Source organism: Dryobates pubescens, chromosome Z (assembly GCF_014839835.1).
Source record: "Dryobates pubescens isolate bDryPub1 chromosome Z, bDryPub1.pri, whole genome shotgun sequence".
In the NCBI taxonomy this organism is placed as follows: domain Eukaryota; kingdom Metazoa; phylum Chordata; class Aves; order Piciformes; family Picidae; genus Dryobates; species Dryobates pubescens.
Window position 1 is genome coordinate 105758142 of NC_071657.1, and position 25900 is coordinate 105784041.

The 25900-nt window shown below is 42.6% G+C and overlaps 1 protein-coding gene across 1 annotated transcript in view; it reads left to right on the top strand.

The window, feature by feature from the left end:
- The window catches only part of CELSR1 (cadherin EGF LAG seven-pass G-type receptor 1), a 169985-nt gene extending 144302 nt beyond the window's left edge, over positions 1 to 25683 (top strand). Inside the window, exons 21-35 of the mRNA XM_054178119.1 lie at positions 683 to 884; positions 1204 to 1371; positions 3212 to 3338; positions 4041 to 4241; positions 8752 to 8926; positions 15659 to 15771; positions 16970 to 17049; positions 18288 to 18414; positions 20542 to 20667; positions 20973 to 21109; positions 21592 to 21695; positions 22643 to 22810; positions 23717 to 23959; positions 24233 to 24497; positions 25317 to 25683. Of these exons, the coding sequence (XP_054034094.1) occupies positions 683 to 884; positions 1204 to 1371; positions 3212 to 3338; positions 4041 to 4241; positions 8752 to 8926; positions 15659 to 15771; positions 16970 to 17049; positions 18288 to 18414; positions 20542 to 20667; positions 20973 to 21109; positions 21592 to 21695; positions 22643 to 22810; positions 23717 to 23959; positions 24233 to 24497; positions 25317 to 25341 (2261 nt within the window). The 3' untranslated portion in view covers positions 25342 to 25683. The remainder of the gene's footprint in view (positions 1 to 682; positions 885 to 1203; positions 1372 to 3211; positions 3339 to 4040; positions 4242 to 8751; positions 8927 to 15658; positions 15772 to 16969; positions 17050 to 18287; positions 18415 to 20541; positions 20668 to 20972; positions 21110 to 21591; positions 21696 to 22642; positions 22811 to 23716; positions 23960 to 24232; positions 24498 to 25316) is intronic.
- Positions 25684 to 25900: the final 217 nt, after the last annotated feature.

The window sequence follows — 25900 nt, forward strand, 5'->3', positions numbered from 1 at the left end:
GGGGAAGTACCTTCTTCCCAGTGTCTCTGAAGTGGGTACCTGAAAACTGCTGAGAGGAATCACAAGTTACCTTGGGCAAGGGAATAGACAGAGTAACCTAAAATGGGATAATTATACATGTACCATAGCTGAATATCCTCTGACTGGGGAAACAGTAAGACTTGTGAAAATAACACATAATAATTAATAAACTAATAGAACTGTATGACTTTTCCCTGTAAGAAAAAGGGGGATATTAATTTGAAGAGATACTGGCAAAACTGAAAGCTCTTTTTATGACAGCATTGGCAGGGAGAAATCCCATGTGACAGATAAGGGTATTCATTACTCTAGCTTGGCCACATGTAAAGGTACATGCAATTTAATAGCATGCATATTGCTTTAATGTTCTCTGTTAATTATGCATGGAGCATATAATAACTTATGAATCTTCTGGCTTAGAAATGGCTTATTTTCTAGCAAGACTAAACAGTTATTCGTGGTTCAACGACTATTTGATTATCAGTTGTATAACCATGAAATGTACTAAAATATTATTAAAATTATTAAATGTAACATTAGTGTTATATACCTAGCTATAACAACAGTAACATTACTGTATCCCTGCAAAGCAAAATCAACAGTTTAAATGATAGCTCTAAAGTTGTGTGGGAAGAATTTAATATTTCTGTTAATTCCATAGCAGTGCCTACAATGAAGCCTTCAAATCAAAAATTATCCTCTAAAGTAAACAGTGATGCACTAAGTCCTGAGAGTGCTTTTGCAAAGAGAAGGAAGCGACACCCTGATGACTCAACACATCACACTGTTGCTATGGTCATTATATACAGATCCCTGGGACACCTCCTGCCTGAAAACTACGATCCTGATCGAAGGAGCTTGAGGTAAACATCACACCTGTTAGTGAATTTTGCAGATCCTTCTTCCACTTGCTCTGAGTGTCAGGGGTAGACAGTGCTTCTTTAATGCTAACCAAATGTCTTCTGTGCTGCAGCTGTCACCACAGTTCTGTCTCTTGTCCTCTTCTGGCAGACTGTCAGTAGTGCCAGCAGCTCTTGGAAACACAGCTGTATGGAAGGCTGACGACGCATCTACTTTGCTTTCTGAATGGAAGCAACTGGAAATCTTTTGTCTGCAGAACCTGCCAAATCAGTGCTTTGCATTTTAAGTTTAGATCACTCTGCATTTTTTCTCCTTCTGCAGATTGCCAAATCGCCCTATTATTAACACACCTGTAGTGAGCACAGCCATTCACAGTGACAGGGAGCTTCCTCCCAACCTGGTGGAAAAGCCCATCATAGTGGAGTACACCATGCTGGAAACAGAGGAGAGAACGAAGCCCGTCTGTGTCTTCTGGAATCACTCTATCACGTATGTCTCCTTCTTGCTCTAGGACTGTGTGTGGCCTCGGTCTCAGCAGAGAAGTTCTGCCCAGTAGGCTAATTCTGGAGAAATGTCCTTTTTGCTCAGTTGGCAATGGCAACTGATTTCTGGTAGTCTTTTTTCAACAACCTGGGAAAAGTGGTAATATTCATCAAACTCCTCATACAAAGGAGCAGCCATTTGGCTTCTGAAAAACGCGGTGCCATCATGTCTTTCCACAGTGCTCATTTTCATTCAGCAATAATAAATCTCACAAAAAGCTCATGCTTTTTGCCTACAGATTTATATCTGGACAGGCATAGACTGACTCTAGGCCCTGAATTCATGGGTCATCTAGGGACCCTAGATCAGGACTCTCATTGCCCTCTTTTTAGGAGGGCATCTGCACAAGAGATGATTCATTTCTTACACGGGTTGAATCTTCTCCTGTTACACTCCAGTGACTGTGGACAAAGTACATGGCAAGGAAGTACCCAACCTTGATGCCTCAGCCTGGCCCAGTGAAAAAAATGAGAAAGTCTTGATGTCAAGAAGGAGGACTGAGTTTTTGCAGATATCATTATATGAATCAAGATCATAAGTTTTTGGATCTCAGATTTTTTTAATCAAAAGTCAGCCCAAAGAAGCACTGATAAAAAGCAACTATTGTGGATCTGCATTTTTAGTGAAAAAAAATTGCTTAGTTTAGTGAAAAATAGGAGGGAGAAGAAATAGCTTCTTTGGGACCTTGGACTTCTTCCAGTTATTGGGAAACAGTCATGGTATATAAGCAGAACATAAAGAGAGTATTTGACTCCCTGGGAGAAAAAAGATGAAATCTTTTGAAAATGGCTCATTTAGGTCTTTTGCAGTCAGTCGAGTTAAACATACACACATATTGTACTTGAAAATATGAACAATGTTAAGAACTATATTTGTGTTTTGTTGGGATTTTGGCATTGTGGAAACAACAGAATCCTGTTAGAGATATTTCAAGAGAATGAATAAAACAAAAGAAAATGAGTTGAGAGGTAACTACTTGCTCTGCATGTTATAATTTCACAATGCTGTAACTGCTACATATACAATGTAATTTTTGACCGTAAAATCAGATATATAGTGAGAGGATGATACTCTGCCCAGGGTAAGGGAGGTAGATGTTACTTGTTTCATAATAGCCCGAAAACTCTAGTAAACCTATGGAAAAATCCAGGCAAACTAACCAAGGATATGATTACCTACTAGTGAAAAGCTTCAGGACATATTACCATTTGAAAGGATCAATTGTGTTCACAATAATGAACTACTCCATTTACCTGCATGTGAAGTAGTGTATTTGCTTGTATGTACAGATGCTTCTGACAGTTATGAGGGAATGGCAAGCTCCTTTTCATAAATTCTTAAGCATTGTAGGGGCTTGAATAACTCATTAGCTCTAAAGTGATTCATCTATTAGCTATTTGCTGGCATCTTCAATGGCATTGTTGTCTGTGTTACATCTTCCTACAGCTGCAGTTGAAAAGCAGCTCTCAAACTGCATGTAATGAGAGTTTTTAAAAAGCAAGTACATTTCAAGAGAAAGTGATACCAAAACTGTTTAACAAATACTTTATTGCTGAATGAAAAAAGTGTCCTGTCACATCTGATTAAAAACTCTCAGTAACTATGAAATTATTTTATTAATCATTAACTCCACAATAGAGTTGATAATGCTCTTTTTGGTAGGTGCCAACTATGAATATTTCTATTTTCTCTGGTTGTGAAGCAAGACCTGCTCTGGAGAGCAATAGCATCAGGAGGCAAGGGGAGGTCAGAGGATGGCTCTCAGGAATACCTTTTCTTCCCATAGGATTGGTGGGACAGGTGCTTGGTCCTCCAGAGGTTGTGAGCTGTTTTCCAGAAACCGGAGCCATATTGCTTGCCAGTGCAACCATATAACCAGCTTTGCTGTACTGATGGACATTTCAAAACGAGAGGTTAGTGATGTCACCATTGTGATTTTTTGAGGGCTTTAGTTTTCAGGGGCTTTGATTCAGAGCTTGAACTTAAACTTTGAGCAAGGCTCAGAGCATTGTCAGCAGATCTGTCCTATGTTGCAGTGTGTCAGGAGTTCTTTACCCCACACCTGACAGCACTTGCCGCTGGGTCTGCTGAAAGGAGCTTCTCTACCTTTTTGGTGCACATTCTAGGTGCTGCTTGTGCATGTTCACCATCGGAGTGACTTAAAGGTCTTTTCCAACCTAACTGATTCCATGATTCAAGAGAATAGAATGGAATGGAATGGAATGGAATGGAATGGAATGGAATAGAATAGAATAGAATAGACCAGGTTGGAAGAGACCTTCAAGATCATCGTGTCCAACCTGTGATCCAACACTATCTAATCAACTAAACCATGCAACCAAGCACCCTATCAAGTGTCCTCCTGAACACCTTCAGTGATGGTGACTCCACCACCTCCTCGGGCAGCCCATTCCAATGGGCAATCACTCTCTCTGTGTAAAACTTCCTCCTAACCTCCAGCCTAAACCTCCCCTGGTGCAGCATCGTCCACTTGTGTTGGTCCTAAAGCAAAGTTAACTCAATATTAATGAAAACATGGACACTCCAAGTAGTAGGCTTGATTGGAGAAAAAGGAAGGGAAAACTCAGATGCCTTGTCAATGTGTCTTTCTACAGAATGGGGAGGTGCTTCCTCTGAAGATTGTCACTTACACAACCGTATCCGTCTCGCTGGTGGCTTTGCTAATCACCTTCATACTGCTGGTCCTGATCCGCACACTACGTTCCAACTTGCACAGTATCCACAAAAACCTGGTGGCTGCCCTTTTCTTCTCTGAACTCGTCTTTCTTATTGGCATCAACCAGACTGAAAATCCGGTAAGAGTTACTCTGTGCTTATTGCTAGAGTTGTTGAAAAGCTTTAAGTCAGGGAGTTCCTACTGCAACTTTTACCTGCTCCCATCTATTTCACTTCCTCTTCCTTTTCACTTCTGCTTGGCCCCAGTAGTCATTTGTAAAACATTAGACTCTTAATATATTCTTGTGTGTTTTGTGTGATTAATAGTAGTGCCAGGAGATAGGACTATATCTTATTTTCAAAGAATATGCAACAGCAGCCCTGTTGACAGCCTATCCCAGGAATGAACCCTGAATACAGATTTCTTTCTTCTTTTTTTGCCAGTATGTTTTCTGTCTTGCTTTGTCTGTTCAGTAGGAGGCTCTCCAGTTTCTTGTGCAGCAGGTACTTCACAAGCCCAAAGAGCTCCTGGTGTTGACTGGTAGGTTGTCAACTATGTGTTGCTGTGCAGGTGCTAATATGCATGTTGCACATCCACCGTGGCCACATGGCTATTATGGAGAAGCCACTTGCTAGGCATGGGACAGCTTGCTACATCCAAGAATCAGTAGGAAACCTGTTGCTTTGCTTCATGCCTTTCAGTCGCAGTGGTTGTTAGCTTCAGCCCATCTGTTGCCAAAGCTTAGTTCTGGCACCTCTAGCACTGTGCATGTCAAGAAATGCAAGCTGTGAATGGACTGAATACGAGATACATGCCACACATGAAGTGTGTACTCTTCTGTACCTGGGATCTCATTGCTACTGATTCTTAGTAGCACCCATCTCAAAAGTCATTGTTACCATACAGACAGGTAGGAGACAAGTGGGCAAGGGTTCCAGCACTGTATATGTTTCAATATAAATTTTGAGAGGGAAGTACTGCCTGGAGATAAAAATATACCACCCCCAACAACAACAACAACAAAACCACCAACCAAAAAAACCTGATTCCATGTTGTCCAAGCAGCAAAAATGGGAGAACCTGCCTACATTTAACGAGTATCATCACATTATTGTAATGACATCAGTGCCTAACCACACATCCTCGCTTGCTGTATAATTTAAATCTGAAGTGTCACCCTGGATTCTAAAATCCATTTGAGCTGTAACATACATTTTAGAATGCATCTGACCTTGACTAATTTTAGCTTCCAGTAATGGAGTGGTGTCAAGACCTCTTCCTAGTGAGAGACCTCTCTTTTAAAAATGGTCTTCCTAGGAAACCTCCATTCAATAGTATTTCTTTTGTTAAACTAGATAGAATTAAGCTGCTTGAATTCTTCAGCTTCTGAGATTCAGGTTAATCTGTCGTCTTTTGGGGGATCTTTCTTTCTCCACGTTACCTTTTGAAAAATTGTGAATGCTAAACTGAACAAAGATTTCTAGCTGGTACTGTCACTTCCACTCCCATGTTGCCCGGTCTCATGTTACCAGGGCCTCCAGTCCCTTATCTGCAGCTATGGTGAGAGGGAGAGATCCTCTGCAGTGAGCCTGCCTTCACACCTTGTTGTCTTTGCTTCATAATACATAATTTGTATATTAAAATAACTTTGTTCAAATGAACTCACGTGGTCCACTGATCCACAGCACTTAGTGTTAACTTGACATTTCCCATGCTTTCTTGAGCACACTGCTCATATTTCACTCTATTTCACTAGCAAGAGGTTTATAATCTTTCAGTTCCCTGACATGAATACTGAGGTGCAGAAGGCCAAGCCCACTTCTCTGCAGAATCTTACCAAAAGTTATGCAATGGCTTCTCATTTCCAGATTCCTTTCATAATATTATGAAGCATTAAACAGAGGTTTGTAAGAGTAGTGAAACAGTTTGTTACAGCAATGCCACAAATACAAATGAGCATATTGGTGAGATTGTTCTCTTTCAGGCCTTGACATTTTCATGCTTTGAGGCACATGGTGTGATCATGTCCTGCACTTACCAGCACTCAGTGAAACACTCCAAACCTTTAACCCTTTTACAAAGATCTTTAAGTTACAGAATATAGTTCATACATCAGAAAGCCACTCCTTACAGCCTACACAGTCAATTTGAGAAGTTAGGAGAGCTGTAACCCATGTCTTCTTGAGACAATTATTCATCTGTCTGTATGGAATGAGAGTTGTCCAACGAGTCATGCACTGGTGAACATAAAGAGGTAAAGAATGCTGGAGCACAAATAATGCTTGGCACCCGGCCTGGCTTTTATGGGTTTCTGTAAATTAACAGTCACATTTCTGGGCGAGGTTTTAATCTTTCCCCGGACTATTGATAGAAAGTGATTTATTTTCTTTCTTTTTTTCTTACCTGAAAAAGGTAATGTTCAGGGCAGCAGTCTACTCATATGCATGTGCAAGCAGGAACAAAAAAAACCAAAAAAGCCCTTCTTACATAGAGGGAAGAAAGGTCTTGGCGAGTTACATTTTCAGTAACACTTGGTGTTACAATAAAGCTGATGCAGTAAGTGAATCCAGAAAGCTGGCGGTCTTTGTATGATTCCTTATTCAGCAAAGTTAAACATGGAAACTTATGTTTCTGAGCAACATACCATGGGAAAAGAAAAAAAAAAACCAACTCATGCCAAAATCTGAACGCATCTGTGCTACACAGGAACAAAAGATTCAGAAACACAATGTAAAATGTTTTGAAACAAAATTGAATGGTCACACAAAGAGCTCTTGAAATTCAAACTTACCAACATATCCTTGGCAAAATCTTGTGCTTCTAAAATTAGAAGGTTAATGCTTGTGGTCATTCCTCTTTTCACCCATGAAACTGTTAACTTGGGAGGGAAAGCTGGTTAGCAGATATTACAGTAATGCAAGTCTGGGAAGGTTGAAGGTTTCAAGGTGGCCATTTGGTCACAAAGATGACTTCAGATGCCAGTTTGCCCACTGGTTTCAGCAGGTCTTCATGTTTGCTGCTTTCAGCCTGGAAGTGCTGAATGGTCCACTTTGTGCTGCTGGCATGGGATAAAAACCAAGTCCAAACTGGGACTGGAAGCTCCAGATCCCTTTGTTCCTAGCTGAAGACATGAAATTCCCAGCCAGAACTAACTTGCTCTCTCTTTGTCCTCATGAATTCTGTGTCTGACTGCAAGTAGCACAGCCCCAAGAGAAGAGTAGAGCTAAGCATTTCTGTATCCAGAATATCCTACAGTCTGGCCATTATGGCAGATTTCTACAGTGTACAGGAAAGGGGTTAATGACCCTGCTTAAGGAAGGGAGACTATAAGCCATTCTGATTTTGACCCATAGAGTAGGTTGTGATCTACTTGTGGCTGCATCATTTTAGTTCACTAACACCACAATCCTCCCACGACTTGATGAAGAATAGATGTGCAAGGTCTGCAGGACAAAGCTGCAAGGGCAAAGCTACAAGGACAAAGGTGATGGCCACAGCCTTACCCCATAGATTCATCCATGTTTTTGCTTCTCAGTTATATTTTTTTCAAAGAGTTCCAGAAAAGTAGCTGAGATGGAATAGACCTTTTCAGACCTATGATACAGACACACAGGCACAAAAAGGTGTGCTGATCTTCTGTTAGATCTGAAGATCACATCACATTTTGCCCATTTGTGTAAGACATTTCATGTGACTAGTAAGACAATTCCTCAAAAACTGGATTTCTTTGTTTAAAGTCTAAAGATCATCACTGTCTTCACTTTTCCTGAACTTAAGCTTCATGGATTTGTGTCCCCATAAAAAAGATTTCCAAAGCAAGAAGGACTTTCTCAGGGACTCATCCTAAATGGAAGACCTCAGATCTTCTCACAGCTCCCTTCCACCTCTGCCAACAAGCAGTTTCTTTGTACATTTTTTATCTACTAACATCAGGCACAAAACATAGTCTGCTTTGAACTAAAACTGTACCAAAATGGCACACATCCTTTGAGAGCAATCTGTATCTCTCTCTATATATATCTGGAAAGAATGAAGTAGCAGGAAAACCTATAGGATGGTCCTTAATGTGGATGTGGGAGACATGAAGTTGGTGCAGTGGCCATTCTCCGGAGCAGTTTGTTACCTTTGCAGTGAGACCAGTTTAGCTGATGCAGTTAAGCATGCTGTGGGTGAATTTAGTGTAGTGGCATTGTGCAGGTAGGACTAATACATCAGGGAGGGCAGAGGGTCTGCAGCCTCCATAGGAACATTCCCACCTCTGCACCAGGAGCTCTGCCAGCCCTGCCCCTCCTGCAAGCAGCATAAATTCCTTCAGAATAGTCAAAATCATCCTCACTTTTGCAGCAAATACACACAGAGAAATCACCCACAGAATGTGAAGGACATGGGCAGCGACCAAAAGCATGCTGGCTTGATAGGGTAAAGCTGAATCACTCAGAACAGGCCACATAATTTTAAAAGGTGGGGGGAAGGCTTTCACAATATGAATAGCTTTTCTGAAACTCTGAAAAACTTCATTGATCACAGTATGTTTGTTCCACCTAACCCTTTTTATTACACTTTCCTTTAGCCACACAGATGAGCCGGTGACTCACCAGGTTGTGATTCAGAAGAACAACTCTAATAACCTTGCACTTTCCCTTCTGCAGTTTGTGTGTACCGTGATTGCCATCCTTCTACATTATTTCTACATGAGCACCTTTGCATGGATGTTTGTGGAGCAGCTCCACATCTACCGGATGCTAACTGAAGTGAGGAACATCAATTTCGGACACATGCGCTTCTACTATGTCGTTGGCTGGGGCATTCCTGCAATCATAACAGGTACCCTCCACCACCCCAAAGGAGCTTTGTTTCCTTTACCTATCATCTTCACTGTCCAGGTGCAAGAAAGTTATCCCATCCATGACAGCTATGGGTGCACTCAACTACTGCTGTCACTTCAGTGTTTTTCTGAATGAGGGCAGCACCAAATCATGTCTATCAGAAGTCAGCTGCAATTTGTTAAGTCTCTGTACCAAATGTCTGTTGCCCCCTTCGAAGTGATACTGACAGATTTACAACAACATAAGCACAATTGCACCCAGATTAAAGCAAGACTCAAAAATACTGCTTGGGAATAAGAGTATTTTTAACAACTTTGCTAGTAGCATTCAGAAATTTTCCTGTCCTGTGGTGATACCATGGGATATGGACAAATAGTCTCTTGAGAAGGTAGTTGCAGTGGCTTCAAAAGCAATGCTGCCCCACAGGACTTTACTACCCTTCTCTGGACATTGTGTTGCCTACATTCAACCACCAGTAAATGCTCCCTGAAGGGACTCTCATCAGTTCTGTTTCACTTGGTGTAAAAACAAGCTGGGAATATTCAAGCAGCCTTTTACTTCATTTCAGATACAAAAGCAATAACTTTCAGTTGAGGAAAAGTAATGAAAAGCCAGAGGCAGTAATCTTTTAAACTGTTCCAGGGTGATTTACAGGAGCACATCGATCTCCGCCCTCACCATGCCTATTTTTGCAATCTCATTTCTAGTGCTACCCTAAGCACATGGTGCTGCATTAATTCAGGCAGACAGCTCCTTGGGAAGTGTGTTTCACGGAACAGTTGGAGTGGGGTTTTTTGGTTCATCTACTTCATCATGTATCCGTTGCCATATGGGAAATCAGATCCTACTCAGTCAGTTAACTTTTATCCAGTTACTTTTATTTTTACAGATAACAGCATACTGTCAGCAATGGCAGAGGTTTAGCTGTCTCTCAGATTTAAAAAAAAAAACAACTATCACTCATACACACTTGGAAAAATATTATGGAGCAAGTGAGACTTGAAAAGATATGTGTTTTTTTTTCTCTGCTTTAAGAAAGTGTAATACCAAAACATAGAGTAGGTAAGTACAGATTAGTTCTCTCTTCGGAGAGCTTGTAAGTTTTTCCATACCACCTTGTGCAGGAATAATTTCTACTTTTATCCATTTATCCAGAGCACAGTGGAAGGCACAGCCCAGAGGGCTCTGCCTCTCTAGATGTGTCCCTGATATTTTAAATAGACCTCATTCTTGAACTTCTAAACCATTTCAGACTTGTGTAATTTTTATCAGTACATACAGGACTACTGCAGCATATTCAGGAATGTTTAAGTGCAATCAGATAATTGGCAGCATCATTTCTGGTAGACAAGAAGTATTGTGATTAACCAGCAATAAACAATTTGCATTTCAGAACATGTAACTCTTCAGAAGATTTTTGTCAGAAAGATTTTCTCTTTCATGTTTACTTTCTCTCCTGAATTTCAAATTAATCCAGACCTTCTCAACAGCAGTGGCTTTGCTCTGTTTTGACTTCTTTTCCATTTTGTGTGTTCAAACTGACATTCATTTCAAGCTAGAACATAGTGGTTCTAATCCATCTGTGATGGGACAGGGCTACTTGCAGAAGTAGCCTTGACCTTTAGGGGAGGGAAAACTTAGTAATTTGTTTACATAGGAAGCACTCCAACAAGAGCAGCCATGTTTAATCACAGCATAAAAAAAAGCAAATACCCATGAATAAAAGTAGGATGGAAGTTGAAAGAAGTCTTTCAGCCATCAAAGGAGTCTGGATCTGGAGTATTCTTCCATGGGGAATGACAGTGGAACGTTTTAAATTTACTTTAAGCTTGCTCAATTTAAAATGTAGTTTAATCCATCTAAGAGAGGTATTTTATGATTTCCTTGCCTCAGGAGCAAAGGGCTGGATTTGGCATCCAGCAAGAACCCTCCAGTTATCTTTGTGGCAACACACCAACTGGTTGGCATGTGTGTGCACTATGTGTTTTGCCATGGAAGCTACAGTGCTCATGTTTAAACAGGTTCTTACATAGCTCTAAAACAAATATCCCCCCCAAAATGGCACTTTCTAAATCTGCTGTTTGCTGTGAATCCTAAGTGAGGTGATGAAACAGGAAAGAGATGATGCAGACCCGCAGTCACCTGAGTGACATGCTGCCACTGAGCTGGCAGGAGCTCAGAAGGGTGGAAACGTGCCTCTCCAGCACCACACCAGCATGGTGTGCCCTTAGCATGCTCCTGGGATGGATATTGGTCCCCCCAGGACTCTTCGCCCTATGACCAACCCCAGTTCCTGCCAACATCAATGAGCTGTAACACAGCTCATGCACTTAGTCTGCTCAGGACAGCCAGGCTGAAGCATTTATCTGACGTGCCAAAGTGATTCTGTATTTTACCTTGCAGTAGCTTAATTCTGCCTTTGGGTGAAGTGTTATTTCACATATTGATGACTGCAGTAAAATGTGAACCATGTACCTGAAGACTGCAATTTGGCCTATTCGTTTAATGGAGAAATTTAGGGTAGTATTTTGAGAGAGAAAAAAATGTTACTGACTGCCAATTATTCTTAACAGCCAGATGTTTTATCAAACAAGCATGTTTGATAAAACAAGCTAGCAGAACTTGTTTAAGTCCCACTAATGCTGACTAATCAAGTCCTGAGAAACAGTCTGCATCTGTAGAATTACATTTATATAAAATACTTTCTGGTCCCTTAATCATTTATGTCTAACATTTCTCGATGGCAACTGCTGAAAAAGGGGTAGTAGAAGGACCAGTGGGAGCAGGGAGGGGGAATAGTCCTAGCTCATTCCACATTTCAGAGAAAACAGATCCAATACCTATGGCTTTTCCAAATAGCCAGTTTAATTTTCGTAAACTGTAGGCCTGTACCAGGTGTGAATACTGGTTGTGTGCCAGCTTTAAGCAGCAAGAGTGAAGCACAGCTACCTCTCCCATTTTCAGTGTCTTTTCATCAAAGTACATGGGCTTCAGTTCAAAAAAGGCTTTTCTTGATGCATGTGAATTCTTGTGGAGAAGAGCACTGCCACCAACCTTGGCCGCCTGCTCGAGTCAAGACATATGCTCAACGCACTAGATGCTCCTGATGCTCAGACAATGTGCTGCAGCCATTCACCATATGTCATTGGCCACAGGCCTCATAGGGATCAGTTTCTGTGTCTTGAAGAAACAAGTCCTTGGCAGATAGGCTACACCTATCTAAAAAGGAAAAGAATCTTTGCACAGGAACTAGCAGAGCTTGTTAAAGCAGCTTTCTACTAGACGTGAAGGGGGAAAGGAATAAGACCAGCCTCACTAGAGACAGGCCCGGGGGTGGCACACCAATGTTTGAGTGACTGTGAGCTAGCAAGGCTCTTCTCAGTCATCATAGTGGGTGGAGATCCATGTGGCAGCAAAGACACAAGGACTGCTGATATATTAGAGATGATGGAATTCCTATAGAAATTAGGGTTTCTCCCCAAAGAAAGATGGCAAGATCAATAGCCAAACTGAAGTGCTATCTATGTCAATGCACACATCATGGGCAACAAATAGTAGGGGCTGGAAGCCACTGTGCATGAGGAGAACTATGTCATAGTTGCCATCATGGAAATGTGGTGAGATGACTCACACAGCTGGAGTGCTGCAATGGATTGCTATAAAGTCTGAAGAAGCCATAAGTGAGGAGGGAGGGGTGGTGGAGTGGACTTGTGTGATAGGGAGTGTTTTAATTTTCTAGACCTCAATGATGGTGATAATAGGTTTGCGTAAGAATCAGGGGAGTGGCCAACAAGGCAGATATCATGGTGGGAGTCTGTTACAGATCATCCAACCAGGATAAAGAGGCAGATTAAATATTCCATTAAGCACTGGGAGAGCTCTCACAATCGCTAGCTCTTGTTCTTGTGAGGGACTTCAACCTACCAAATATCTGCTAGAAATAAAATACAGCAGAGAGGAAACAGTCTATGCAGTTACTGGAGTGTGTGGAAGAGAGCCTCATGACATAGCTGGTGAATGAGCCAACCAGAGAAGGCATCCTGCTGGATCAGTTTGTGAACAGAGGAAGATTTGTGAGTGATATGATAGTTGAAGGCCATCTACCAGGCAGAACTACCGCCTTGGACTTTTGGAGGGCAGACTTGGGCCTGTTTAGGAGACTGATTGACAAAGTCTCTTGAGAGTCAGTACTGATGAGCAAAGAGTCCAGGAAAGCTGGATGTTCTTTAAGATAGAAATGTTAAAGTTGCAGGAGCAGGCTGTCCATGTGTGAGAAAGAAAACTGGTGGGGAAGAAGACTGGCCTGAATGAAATCAACTCGGCTGCAAATCAGGGTTTTAAAAAAGAGTTTATGACCTTTGGAAGAAGGGATAGGCAACTCAAGAGGACTACAAGGATGTCATGAAGTTATGCAAGGAGAAAATTAGAAGGGCAAAAGCCGAACTAGAACTTAATCTGGCTACTGTTGTAAAAGATAACAACATTGTTTCTGTAAATACATTAGCCACAAAAGGAAAGCTGAGGAGAATTTCTATCCTCTTGGGTGCCAGAGGGAACATAGTGACAAAGGATGAGAAGACTGAGCTACTTAACACCTTGTTTGCCTCAGTCTTAAATAGTAATACCAGCTGTTCACTGAATACCCAGCCCCTTCAGCTGCAAGACAACAAAGGGGAGCAGAACAAAGCTCCCATAATCCAAGGGGAAATTATTAGAAACCTGCTGCACCACTTCAGACACACACAAGGTCTATGGGGCTGGATAGGATGCATAAGGGGTACTGAAGGAACTGTTGGAAATGCTCACCAAGCCACTTTCCATCATTTTTAGTTGTTTAGGTGGGTTGGATTGGTTGATGGGTTGGACGTGATGATCTTGAAGGTCTCTTCCAACCTGGTCTGGTCTGGTCTGGTCTGTTCTATTCTGTTCTATTCTATTCTACTCTATTCTATTCTACTCTATTCTATTCTATTCACCAGCAGTCCTGGCTAACTGGGTTCTCACTCAGAAGAGTATTTGAGCCTGTTCTCTTTAATATCTTTAGCAATGATGTAGATGAGTGGATTGAGTAAGTTTGCAGACAGCACAAGGTTGGACAGGAGTGTTGATTTGTTTGAGGATAGGAAGACTCTACAGAGAGACCTGAATGGGTCGGATCCATGGTCTGAGGTCATTTGTATAAGGTTCTGCAAGGCCAAGTGCCAGGTTCTACATTTCAGTCACAACAACCCCATGTAGCACTACAGGCGCTACAGTAGCTGGAAAGCTGCCTGTTGGAAAAGGACCTGAGGGTTTGGTCAAGAGCCAGCTGAATATAAGCCAGCAGAATGCCCAGGTGGCCAAGGAGGCCAACAGCATTCTGGCTTGGATCATAAACAGTGTCCATCAGGAGTAGTGAAGTGATCATGCCCCTGTACTTGGCACTGTTGAGGACACACCTCGAATACCGTGTTCAGTTTTGTGTCCATCAGTACAAGAAAGACACGGAGATGCTGGAGTGCATCCAAAGAATGGTAATGAAGCTGCTGAAGGGTCTAGAAAAGAAGACCTATGAGAAGCATCTGAGGGAACCAGGGTTGTTTAGCATGGACAAAAGGAGGCTCAGAGGAAACCTTATCACTCTACATCTACTTGAATGGAGGTTGTAGTGAGGTGGATGTTGGTCTGTTTTCCCAAATAACAAGCGGTAGGATGAGAGGAAACCCTTGAGTTACGTGAGGACGGGGGTTGAATTAGATATTGGGAAAAATTTCTTCAGCAAAAAGAGTTGTTAAGCATTGAAACAGGCTGCCCAAGGAAATGGTTGAGTCACATCCCTGTAAGTATTTAAAAGAAGTGTAGATGTGGTGTGTCAATGTGGGACATAGTTTAGTGGTGGACTTGGCAGTGCTACATTAACAGTTGGACTTGGTGATCTTAAAAGTCTTTTCCAACCTAAATGATTCTGTGATTTGGCAAGCCAAAGGCAGCAATCCCAGTCCATCATCATATGGGCAAAGTTTAGATCACAAGTCAGACAGCACTGTAAATCAGCAGGTAGAAGTTGGACTCCCTTGAATTTGTCCAGGCTTTGAAAAATAGAACAATAACAGGTGTGTTCTTAACTCAGTAGCCCTGGGGACATTAGCAAATTCCATTTCAAACACACTGAAAGCAAGGTGAGGTATGTGGGATCACAGCGCAAAATGAATCCCACTGGAGCTCAAGTGGTTTACTCCCATAAGTTCCCAGGTTCCTTTGTCTCTGGTGTTATTTTAAGGGTAGCAAGCTCAAGGCAGTTAAGAATGCCTTCCTTTTTTTCTTCTTTTTTTTTTTCTTTTTGTAGTCTCCTCAGTTATGATTCATGTTGTTCTGCTTCATAGGCTTATTGAGACTCCTCAGCATATCCCTCACCCGTAAGGTTTCATCATATTGTGTGAGTTTCACTATAAAACTGTGCTGAAACAGAATTAATTTGGGACTTGCATTTATTGTCACTGTTACGCAGCTCTACTTTGTTCTGGTAGGCAAAACTCATGGTGTCATTTGATGTGGAGTGACCAGCATGAAGGTTTTGATTTCCGAAGTTTTATGTCAATATTTGCCATTATCATTTACTTCCTGAACTGTCCCGTTGAAGAGATTTTGCCATTATCATTTTGTTTGTCAGAGAAAGATTTGAAAATGTACCTGGCTATATAGATCTCAGGAGCACCTTTCTGATGTACTTTCTTTCCATTTTGTGACCCAGGGCTTGCTGTTGGTCTGGATCCACAAGGCTATGGGAACCCAGATTTCTGCTGGTTGTCTGTTCATGACACCCTTATCTGGAGTTTTGCTGGGCCCATTGTCATGGTTGTAGTTGTAAGTATGGTGGAGTTGGTATCTGGAGCCATCTCTTCTTTACTGCTACCTTTTCCTTTTAAGTTTTGTCAAAGAGGAGTCATAATTCGAAGCAACTGTATTCTTTACATCTGCATTTCATTTTTTCCCATTTGCTTTGTTCCATGTTTGGAGGGCTGGGCAGTGAGCTTATTAAATCAACAAAATGAGCCATTACAAGTCACTTCTTCCAGAAGTCCTAAAGGAAAATTAAATAATGCCAGTTTCAGGAATTTAAAAGAATGGGCTGGAGTTTAATTTGTCCCTTAAAGCTTCCCTAAGTAACAATGCACCAGAAGATAAATATTCACGGTGCAACTCTGTCTTCAATACCAAGTCTCCTCATCTCAAAACATACGAAGCAGACCTGGAAGCAATGTGGACTGGGGTCACAAGTCATCAGAGACATGGGACAACCCCCACCTTAGGATCGACTAAGTGAATTAGGAGCCTTCAGTCTAGAGAAGAGAAAGCTACAGAGAATGGGGAGGGAGGAGCATGTATTAGCATGGTGGTCTGGAGAAAATGAATGTAGAGACAACCCTTCAGTGTCTTTTCAAACACAAGCAGTAGGAGGAGGTGGCAGATTCAGAACAAAAAGGATGAGATGCATCGTTTCTCCACAGCAAGTTAAGTTTAAACTCCCAGAAACAGGGCAGTGGCAGTGGTAAAGCTCTGAAGGGTTTCAGAAAGTGAAGGACCCGACAAATTCTCAGCATTGATATTCAGTATGAGTGATTAAGTACAGAGGCACCGCCCCACCTAGTACATCCCAGCTGTGAAAATCAATGGAGGCTGGAGAAGTATTCAGAGGAAATAACACCATATGCTTGCTCCGTTACTGTATTCTTATATTCTGGTTTGGCCAGCTGAAACAAGATGCTGGGCTGAGTGGCCTTTGGTTGGACAAGAACAGGTACTCTTGTGCTTTTATCTTCATTCAAGTTTCTTTGCATAGGGCTGTCTTAACTAGTTTTCATCCAGATCAAGTCCCAGGTTGTTCTTGACTATGCTGGCTTGAAATGGGATGAATCTTGGAACTTAGAGACCTGTAAATTGAAGGGGAAATATTCTTGGCACCACAAACCATCTTAGGATAAAAATTGCATTTTTGTTGAAACTAGAGCTCTAACAAAAGGTACAGAAAGAACCTATGCTGTTGTTTCAATTTCTCTTCCAGATAAACACTGTCATCTTTATACTAGCAATGAAAGCATCGTGCAAACAAAGGCAACGGTCATTTGAAAAAAATGGAGTCACGTAAGTTTGGGTTCAAAAACCTGCAGGTAAAATTTTGGCCAGAAAGAATAAAGGGACACACTTCCCTAAAAGCAAGTGTGGGAGCAGGAAATAAAAAGGGTATTTGGAGGAGACAGTGACAATCAGCATTGGTAGAAGCAATCTGAGATGATTCCGCAGTACCTGCTCCTGCACTTCCCTTGGAGGCTCTCTAAAACTTCCACAGTGGTGCTCTACACCCACCAGCAATGGTAAACGGGTGAAGGAAGAGGGAAGAAAAAGGTCTGATCTCTTGATGGTATCTTTCATCATAGTCCCTACAACACTGTGCATCGCCCTCCACTCATGATGTGCCCAGGAAGATCCAATTCTGGGTCTCCTCGTGCTTGCCCTTGGCTCAGAAAGGTCTCCCATGATGAATGCCTAGTTACTGTCCATGTTGTGCCAGTGACCTATTGAGGTTCCCTTGCTGAGGGACAGCCACTCCCCATCCCACTCCACATGGGATGAGCAAAAAGTCTCACAAGCTGCCACCTGCCACTTCCCTGTGCTGCAGCAGTAGCCTGTTCCCATTTAAGATCTGTTTTGCCCAAAGCTCAGGGTTTACCTGTGAACTGAAATGTGATTAGCTAGTGGCAAGACATGCACACACACACACCTTTTTTTTTAAGACTTCTGGCTATTTATTAATCCCTGTTGGTTGTGTGTTTTTTTTAATCTCCCTAAAAATTGGCATATAAATGCTGCTTAATGGCATCTGGTTTATTCATAATATAAAACTTTTGCCACTATAATTGTGGCCATCTTTTGAAAGCCTCTGTGGAAATAATTGTTTTCATCAAACAAGTATTCCTTTGAGTGCCCTCGATCCCAAACCTTGGACTGTTACATTGAGAAGGAATGTGAGAGTGAACTTGCTAAACAGACATGAGACAGATTTGGCCATTTACCACCCGGATCTTTTCCCCAGAGTCAAAAAGGCTGAACAGCATGGGCTTGGCAAAGAGCCTGGTTTGTTTGAAGAAAACATTGGAAATTAACTTGAAAAGAAATTGCCTTTTTTTTACCTGAATATGCTAAGTCATTGAGTAGTGCAATGAGAGTTGGGAATTGGGATCTAGTGAGGGCTGCCCTCATTTTCCCAAAGGGCCTTTCCAGTTGCCAGATCATTGGGCATATGGCATAGCCCATGCAGAGCAGTTGGGCTATTCTTTTCTCTCCTGTCAGGCTGCAAATGCCCTTCTATGTTTGCCTTACAGCTCTGTGCTGCGAACGGCGTTCCTGCTCTTGCTGCTCATCAGTGCCACATGGCTGTTGGGTCTGATGGCAGTCAACAGTGATGTCATGACATTCCACTATCTCTTTGCCATTTTCAGCTGCCTGCAGGTAAGTTGGATGGCATCTTGTCTGTGGTATACCTTGGTGAGCACAGTGCAGCAACCAGACCTTTAGAAACCTGCTAAACATGAGCTAACTTAATAACAGATGTCAAATACATTTTTGGCTCTCTTTTCTCAAAGAGAGAGCTCATTTCCCCAAAACTAGAACTTGAGTGATTGCATCTCTCACTTTTATTCATTCTAAAGGTAGGTGCTCTACTATTGTAACCTGTGACAGATAAATAGCAGTAGGCAATTATACTTCTTTCCTTCCAGAGAGAAAAATCTTTGTTATTGTCATCTGTGTGCTCATTGTTAACAATTGTTCTGTTGCTATCATGAACACGAAACTGTTTCTTTTCCACTCAGAGTGGATGGGTTCAAGTTCAACACTTTCAGAAATCAAGTTGCTGTTTGGAGAAATGAGTCAAATAATGATTTTCAAATACAACTCATTGCATTAGGGTTTTACTGGATTGTCAGTACCAGTGTACACACTTGTTGATTAAGGATGCAGGAAATAGTTATTTGTAGGAGACCTGGTATGGAAGTAGTCATGAAGCTTCAAGATGGTCACAATTTGAATGTAACTGCCATGGCAAATGCCTGCAGGATTAAAACAGCTACTGCCACCAGGACGTTCTTGTCAGCTGCAGCACAAGACCCACAAATAGCAGTCAAAGAGAAAACAATGTCTGATGGGTCTTCTCTGGAGATGACTCTCAATGCCCTGGAAACACACTAGATAGGCCAGCCTGGAGCAAGCTTATTTTGCCACTTCAACTGGTGTGCTCTGAAATAAATTCATATAGTGAGGCTGTGAAACCAGGCTTCCACACGCCTGAAATAAAATAAAATAAAATTAAATGTAAACCTGATGAGAGGGAGGAAAGTCAGCAGCTGGAATTCTCCAAATTTGCCCAGAGAGGCACAGTGCTATGTAATGTTTCACATCACTGCCTTCTTTGAACTTGCATTTTTAAAGAGACATTTATGTGAATTTTATTAATGAATAATTCCAAAGTACTAATGCCAACTAAGATCACATCTGATTGAATGTTTAGAAAGTGAATTTGAAGTTTTAAGTTACTCTATATCAATTACTTTGGCTAAAATTATGAACTGCATGCATCTTGTGATGTTGGTACAGCTGCAGCTTAATGAGTGATTGGCTACTCTATACTTTACTGTATCTGCAACCAAAATTCCTAACAATTTAGCAGCTGTGTGCATTCCCTAAGAGCAAATACACCTGAAGGTAGACATGTGCATGCTCATTGCCCCCAGTGAAAATTGTTAATGTGTATTCCTGGCAGCCAACAACTGCCCAGCCCTGGGGATTTCAGAGATTTTCCCAAGATATTCTGTTGGTATTGATGAACCAAAGAACATACGGGGTAAATGTTGGGACCTCTCATCTCCTAGTATCTCTTCATGTCTCAAAAGGCTTTCTTAAGTTCTCTTAGCAACAATTATTAAGGACATCTAGCAAAGAAGTTCCCCATTTCCAGAGGCTTTCATTAAAAGGCTGTGATATCTTTATGTGCTGCTATTTTTTTTTTTACTCTAAAGTCTTGGTGCAAGTACTACCCTGAAACTCCCTGCAATGTTTTCCACTAGGACATTTTGGTCCCCGTTAGATATTTTGAGAAGCAAGTTCCCTATCCTCCTGCAGCAGTGGTGCCTTGCTCTGCACTGCTTTGTCTTGTGCGGGTGGACATCCCAACGGGCAGAGGGAGCTAGAGATGGGAGCGGGGCAGGAACAGCTGCTGGGGTAGTTTCCATTTTGCTGCCCTTTCCTCTGAGGGATTTGGGTGTGCACGGGGCTGTGATGATGTTCTGTGATTCCCAAATGACAAGGGAGTGTGGCACCTACCACAGGCTCTGCTCTGTAAGTCCTGGAGGAACACATTGTTGTATGTGTTTTCCCAGGCCTTTTATGCTCATTTGATCTTGGACACAAATTATGAAGAAATCCCAGGAGATCAATCAATGCCATTTCAAAGTTGAAATCACTGACTATGAACTAGAATTCAGAGGTGGTTTCAAAATATTTGTTCTCTAGTATCTGTATTTGCAGGTTGATAGTAATGACTCATTTACAATTATTCTTCCTCTCTCTAAAATGATCCAGGGGCTGTTCATTTTCTTCTTCCACTGTGTATTTAACAAAGAAGTCAGGAAGCACTTGAAGAACACTTTAACTGGGAAGAAACCTCTTCCAGATGATTCCACTGCAACAAGAGCTACTTTATTAACTGTAAGTTAAAAACACAGGGGGAAAGCACCCTCTTGCAATAGAAATTGCCTATAAAATAGACTTAGAGATGACTTGTTCATCATTGAGTGTATTTTCTGACTAAATTCAGTGGCTTGTACAAAGATTATGGATGGCATCTCAATTTCCCCCCCCCCTATTTTAATTACAGCTATTGAAAGGAAAGAACTATTTTTGTCAGCATCAAAAACTACTTGGTTCCTTCAAAATTTTATGTAATTCTGGGTAACATAAGCCTTCTGCATGATCATTTGGTATTGCTCTGTGTCTTTTTTTTCCCTCTTCAGCGATCTCTGAACTGTAACAACACGTATATAGAAGAGCCAAATATGTATCGCACAACTCTTGGGGAATCCACTGTCTCTCTAGAAAGCACCGTCAGGTCAGCCAAGAGCCACAATAGCTACCTTGCTTATATTCTCAGGTAATCAGGTGGCAGGTGCATGGCTTTCAGGTGCTTGCCTTTCCCTTTTCATTGCTCTTGTGGAAAACAGAAATGCTGTTGTTCAAATGCTGCTTGTTTTGTGTCGTCAGAGTTCTGGTTGATGTAACTGACATTTTCTTTCATGCATTTTCTTTTGCATGCATCTTTGGTGAGAGGAGTTCTGACAGCACAGTAGTTAACCTGACTATTATGTTAACTGTATGGACCGTACTTCTTGCCTGTTACAATTGAGACATGTCTCAAGGAGTGCAATTCAGTTTACTAACTTCAGGCTTTTTCAGAGTGTGGTTCGTGTGGCCAAAGGCAGAGAGCTACATTAGCATAACCTATGTCTTGCTGTGAAAGTGGCTAATGTCTACTGCAGCAGTCTGTGTTTGACCAGAAATATCTTGTCTGCATGTCTGCTTTGTTAAGAACATTAGAGTGACCAAGAAAGTTATTCTCTCTTTTTCTTCTCAAAGGGATGAGGCTGCTCATAAGCTTAGTGGATCCTCAAGTCAAGCAAGGGCTGGTCAGACTGAAGCAGATTCCTCCATTTTTCATCGGAATCCATCAAAATCCAATGGTAAGAATTATTTCTAAATGTGATGACCCACTTGTGCACCTTTTCCTTCTCCAAATTTGTTTCAAAGACTTCTATACTAGGAAGACTAGTTAGTTTGATCTGATGCATCTCATTCTTGCTATGCATTTGGCATAACAAGATACACAACGGGAATCCTGGAATGGAAGTACCATGCATCTGATTATTGTGATGGTTCCATTTTAATCTGACAGCTGTCACAGCTGTTGACAGATTCTGGCATGCCCTTTCTTTCTCACAAACTGTGTGATGGGGTGCTTGGTGCCATGGTTTAGTTGTTTAGGCGGGTTGGATTGGTTGACGGGTTGGATGTGATGATCTTGAAGGTCTCTTCCAACTTGGTTTGGTCTATTCTATTCTATTCTATTCTATTCTATTCTATTCTATTGCTCTTCATTTTTAATTGGAGATCTTTTAACATTTGATACTCGAGGCAGTATCCTCCTTTACTGCTCTGTGTTTTGTACAAGGAAATGAGTAGTCTCTTGTCTGATTTCCATTCATTTGGGTCTTGACATGAAATTTTGTTGCCTTACAGCAGTTTTTAATTTTTTTTAAGTGCATTTGCAGATTCTTGATGTTTCTAGCTACCTTGGTTTCCTTATGTGGTGTTTATCAAGATCTTATGGAGTTACTGTTCTGTATACTGAATAGGGAAAAAAGTGTCCTAATTCAATTCTACACCTCCCATGTACACAAAAAGTCCTGCCCACTAGTTGAGCACACAGTTGTGCTTCCTGTCATTACTTGGATGGATGCTGCGGTTATTGTGAATTAATCCTATGTACACTTACGGATGTAAGAGCTCATTCCTGGTACGGCCCAGACCAGACTCCTGGCTTTTCTTTCTCCTTGTGTATTTGTCAGATAGCTTTGTTCAACTCCAAATGACACTCTCATCATTGTGTTTACCCTTTTTGACTTTGTAGAGCATGATTCAGACTCCGACAGCGAACTGTCCCTTGATGAGCACAGCAGTTCTTATGCCTCCTCCCATTCATCAGACAGTGAGGAAGATGGGCTTGAAGCAGAGAAAAGTTGGAACACATCTACTTCCAAAAATAATGACCATGGCCCACTCCACAGCACACCCAAAGGTACTCCCAGTGCAAAAGTAGAGCAATGGGTTTATTCACTTATACAAAGCAGCAGTAGAGTAGGTGGGACAAATTTGACAAAATACCATATGGTTGAGACATCATCCTTACCACTGTGCCTTTGCTGTCTCCAGGTTAGAGACCTTTCTTCCTCCCACAGGCTTGTTCACGGGGGTGACTGCGCACAAGGGAAAAGATGCTTGAGCAAATTTGCAAATTACAGCACTCAGCAGAAAGTGGGCTTTGCACTCAGGTCCCCGCTGCACTTGGAAACAGTGCTACCCAGTCAGCAGTTACATATGAAGGAAGAACAGGAGGAGAAAAAAATCTGGTTGTTTTGAGGGCCAGAGGAAGAAACACCTGCCTCTTCCCATGCAACACAGGCATGTGGCTTTAGCTGTGTCAAAGCCAGCCTGTACCTAAACAGTTGGAAATCATTGGCCATTAAAATCAATACTGTGTGACAGGGTGCAGTCACTTCTAGACATAGTTCATCTTGTCCTAAACAAAAGGCAGCTTGAAATGGCAGACATCCAGGCTGTGTGCTGGTGGTCTGCACAGACACGACACAAGGTGCCTTGAGTGCCCTCACCCTTCAGAAACCAACCTCCCCAAGGAGCCAGTGGGATCACTGGTCCTGAAGAGCTGAGAGGGCAGGTTTGCCTCACACTTCCCTGTAATGGAGTCAGCAGCCTTGCTTGAAGAAGGGTTTGGACACCCTGCCACCCTACCAGGTGTGTTTTGTGAGGGTTGCTGCACTGTGAGGGTAGTGCAATCCGACATCTGAAAGTTTGCCCTGCTTTGACACACAACTCCCTCCCAGCCACAAGGAACAGGACTGGCTAGGCAGCGGCTGAGAAGACATATGAAAAGTAGTTTTCGAGCTAGTATTTTTTTGCATTGCAGTTGATACCCTTCCCAATCATGTGAAACCCTATTGGCCCACAGAGTGTGTAACGGCCAGTGACAGTGAGGACCCCAGTGGGAAACAGAAACTCAAAGTCGAGACCAAGGTCAACGTAGAACTTCACAGGGAAAACCAGGTGAACCACAGCAATGAAGCACCACAGGACAAGGAGAACGAAGGGCAGCAGAAGGAGAACAGACCTCTGTCCCACCAGAACAACCAGCAGCCGGAGCAGAGGAAAGGTAGCACCACCAACCTAGCCTCGCAGCCAGAGTGGCAGACTGGGGGGTTAATTAGTTTGTGTGGTAGCTCTGTCACAGAGGAATGCTTTCCCAATGGCTCCAACCTGTGCAACCAGTTATGCCCTGGGAAGCTAGTTGCTAGTTGCTCAAGTCTAATGTTTTGGTTTTGAAATAAAGTGACAAACTAGGAGTCAATTCTTTAATATGTTCAACTTGATAAAGGAAATCACTGATAGGTTTCAAAATGCTCGTTATTCCTCTTTCCCATAATAGGCATCTTAAAAAATAAAGTCACCTACCCTCCCCCGCTAGTGGATAAGAATATGAAGAATCGTCTGCGGGAAAAGCTGTCGGATTACAACCAGACAATGATCTCATCCAGGACTACTTCTCTGGGGACAAACGATGGGGTCCGCTCTCCCTCAGACTCAGGAGTGACAGTAAAAAATGTTCGGAGGGAGCAGTCTCGAGACCAGCTCAACGGCATGGCCATGAGTGTCCACGTGGGAACAGGACATGCTGACACCTCAGACTCAGAGTAAGTGCTATACTGGAATGCCCTGACAGGCCTCCCATGGCTCCAGTCTTTCCCTTCATTTTCCAGTCCCATACTCCAACTTGAGCAAGTATTTTATCTGGATATTGAACCAGAGTACTTTACCAGTGACTGTCCTGGTGGCTTGTCAACACCATGTTCCCAGGCCATGGCCTTTCTCTGACAACAAGGCCAAAGTAGGTACCATGGGCAAGCTGCCACTACACCTGCCACTGGTCAGCCTGGCTTGCTCTGAATTAGCATGCTGTTGCATGTCCAGTGAGACTGGTGGAAGCTGGTGGGGGTGTCTGGCAGCCAGCACAGAGGAGAGAGTGTGAGGGCAAGACCCCAGTGAAGAGGTCTCCTGAGGAAATCCAGTGTTTTGATAAAGAAAGGCACTAGGCTGGTGGGAGGAAACAGAGTTGAGAGTTCAGCTGGGCAGAGGGAAACTGTTTTATCTCTGCACCTTTTGCATGATGTAAACATGCTCTTGGACAGCAGATTGCATGAATCTGTCTGAAGCACCAGATTTCTAACAGGTTGTAAGATTCGCATGTGAACCTTGCAGCTTCACCTAAGCATCAGCTAAGTACTTCCTAGAGCCTCCTCTAGAGTGCATTTCTTATGTATTGCCAGGAAATGTTTCTCCTAGATGGTCTTCCCCTCCAGGGCAGCATCCACTTGAAAGTGTTGGAATGGCAAGGCATGGTGACCTCACAGAGCATGAGCCCTTACTAAAAAGAATTAGGTGGGTTTGGGTGGAGTGGTTTGCCTGTGCCTGTTTAATCCTAAGACTGCATGATTACTTCTTCTCACTAACAGAGGCAGTAATGAAACTTCAATTTGAACCATCAGGAAACTCTGATTGCTGCTGCATGGTTCTGGACTCCTCGCTGTGGGGTCACTGCCTGCCCACCTTGGACTTCGTTGGAGTGGCTGCGTAGTGAGGAGAACGAGGTGGGCACTGATCCCCACATGGTTTCACATTATGGCAGACTCCTGACTGCTCACAGCAGAGACGCTGCCCAGATGCACCTGCCATAAGGCTGCTATGTGGCATGCTCCACGCAGCGTGAGCCTGTGCCAAAAGGCATGGAAATGGCCACAGAGATGCGCTGTGAGGAACGGATGCCCTCTCGCAGTGCAGACAGTGCTGCAGGGCTTGCTTATTACTGGGGAGAACCAAGGGGAAACGTCGTTATCACTGCAGACCTGCCGTAACTCAATCCATCAGCCTTAAGACGTGCACCAGGAGCCATCTCTTGTGGAGGTCTGTCCGGCTGCTTTGTGAACCCTTTGGCTTGCTCTGGGCTCTAGGGAGGAATATCCCAACAAGTGTCCTTTTGTTTCTATGCCAGCATCTCTATCCACCCCCTCATGGACATGTTGTCTTAAGGGAAAAAAAA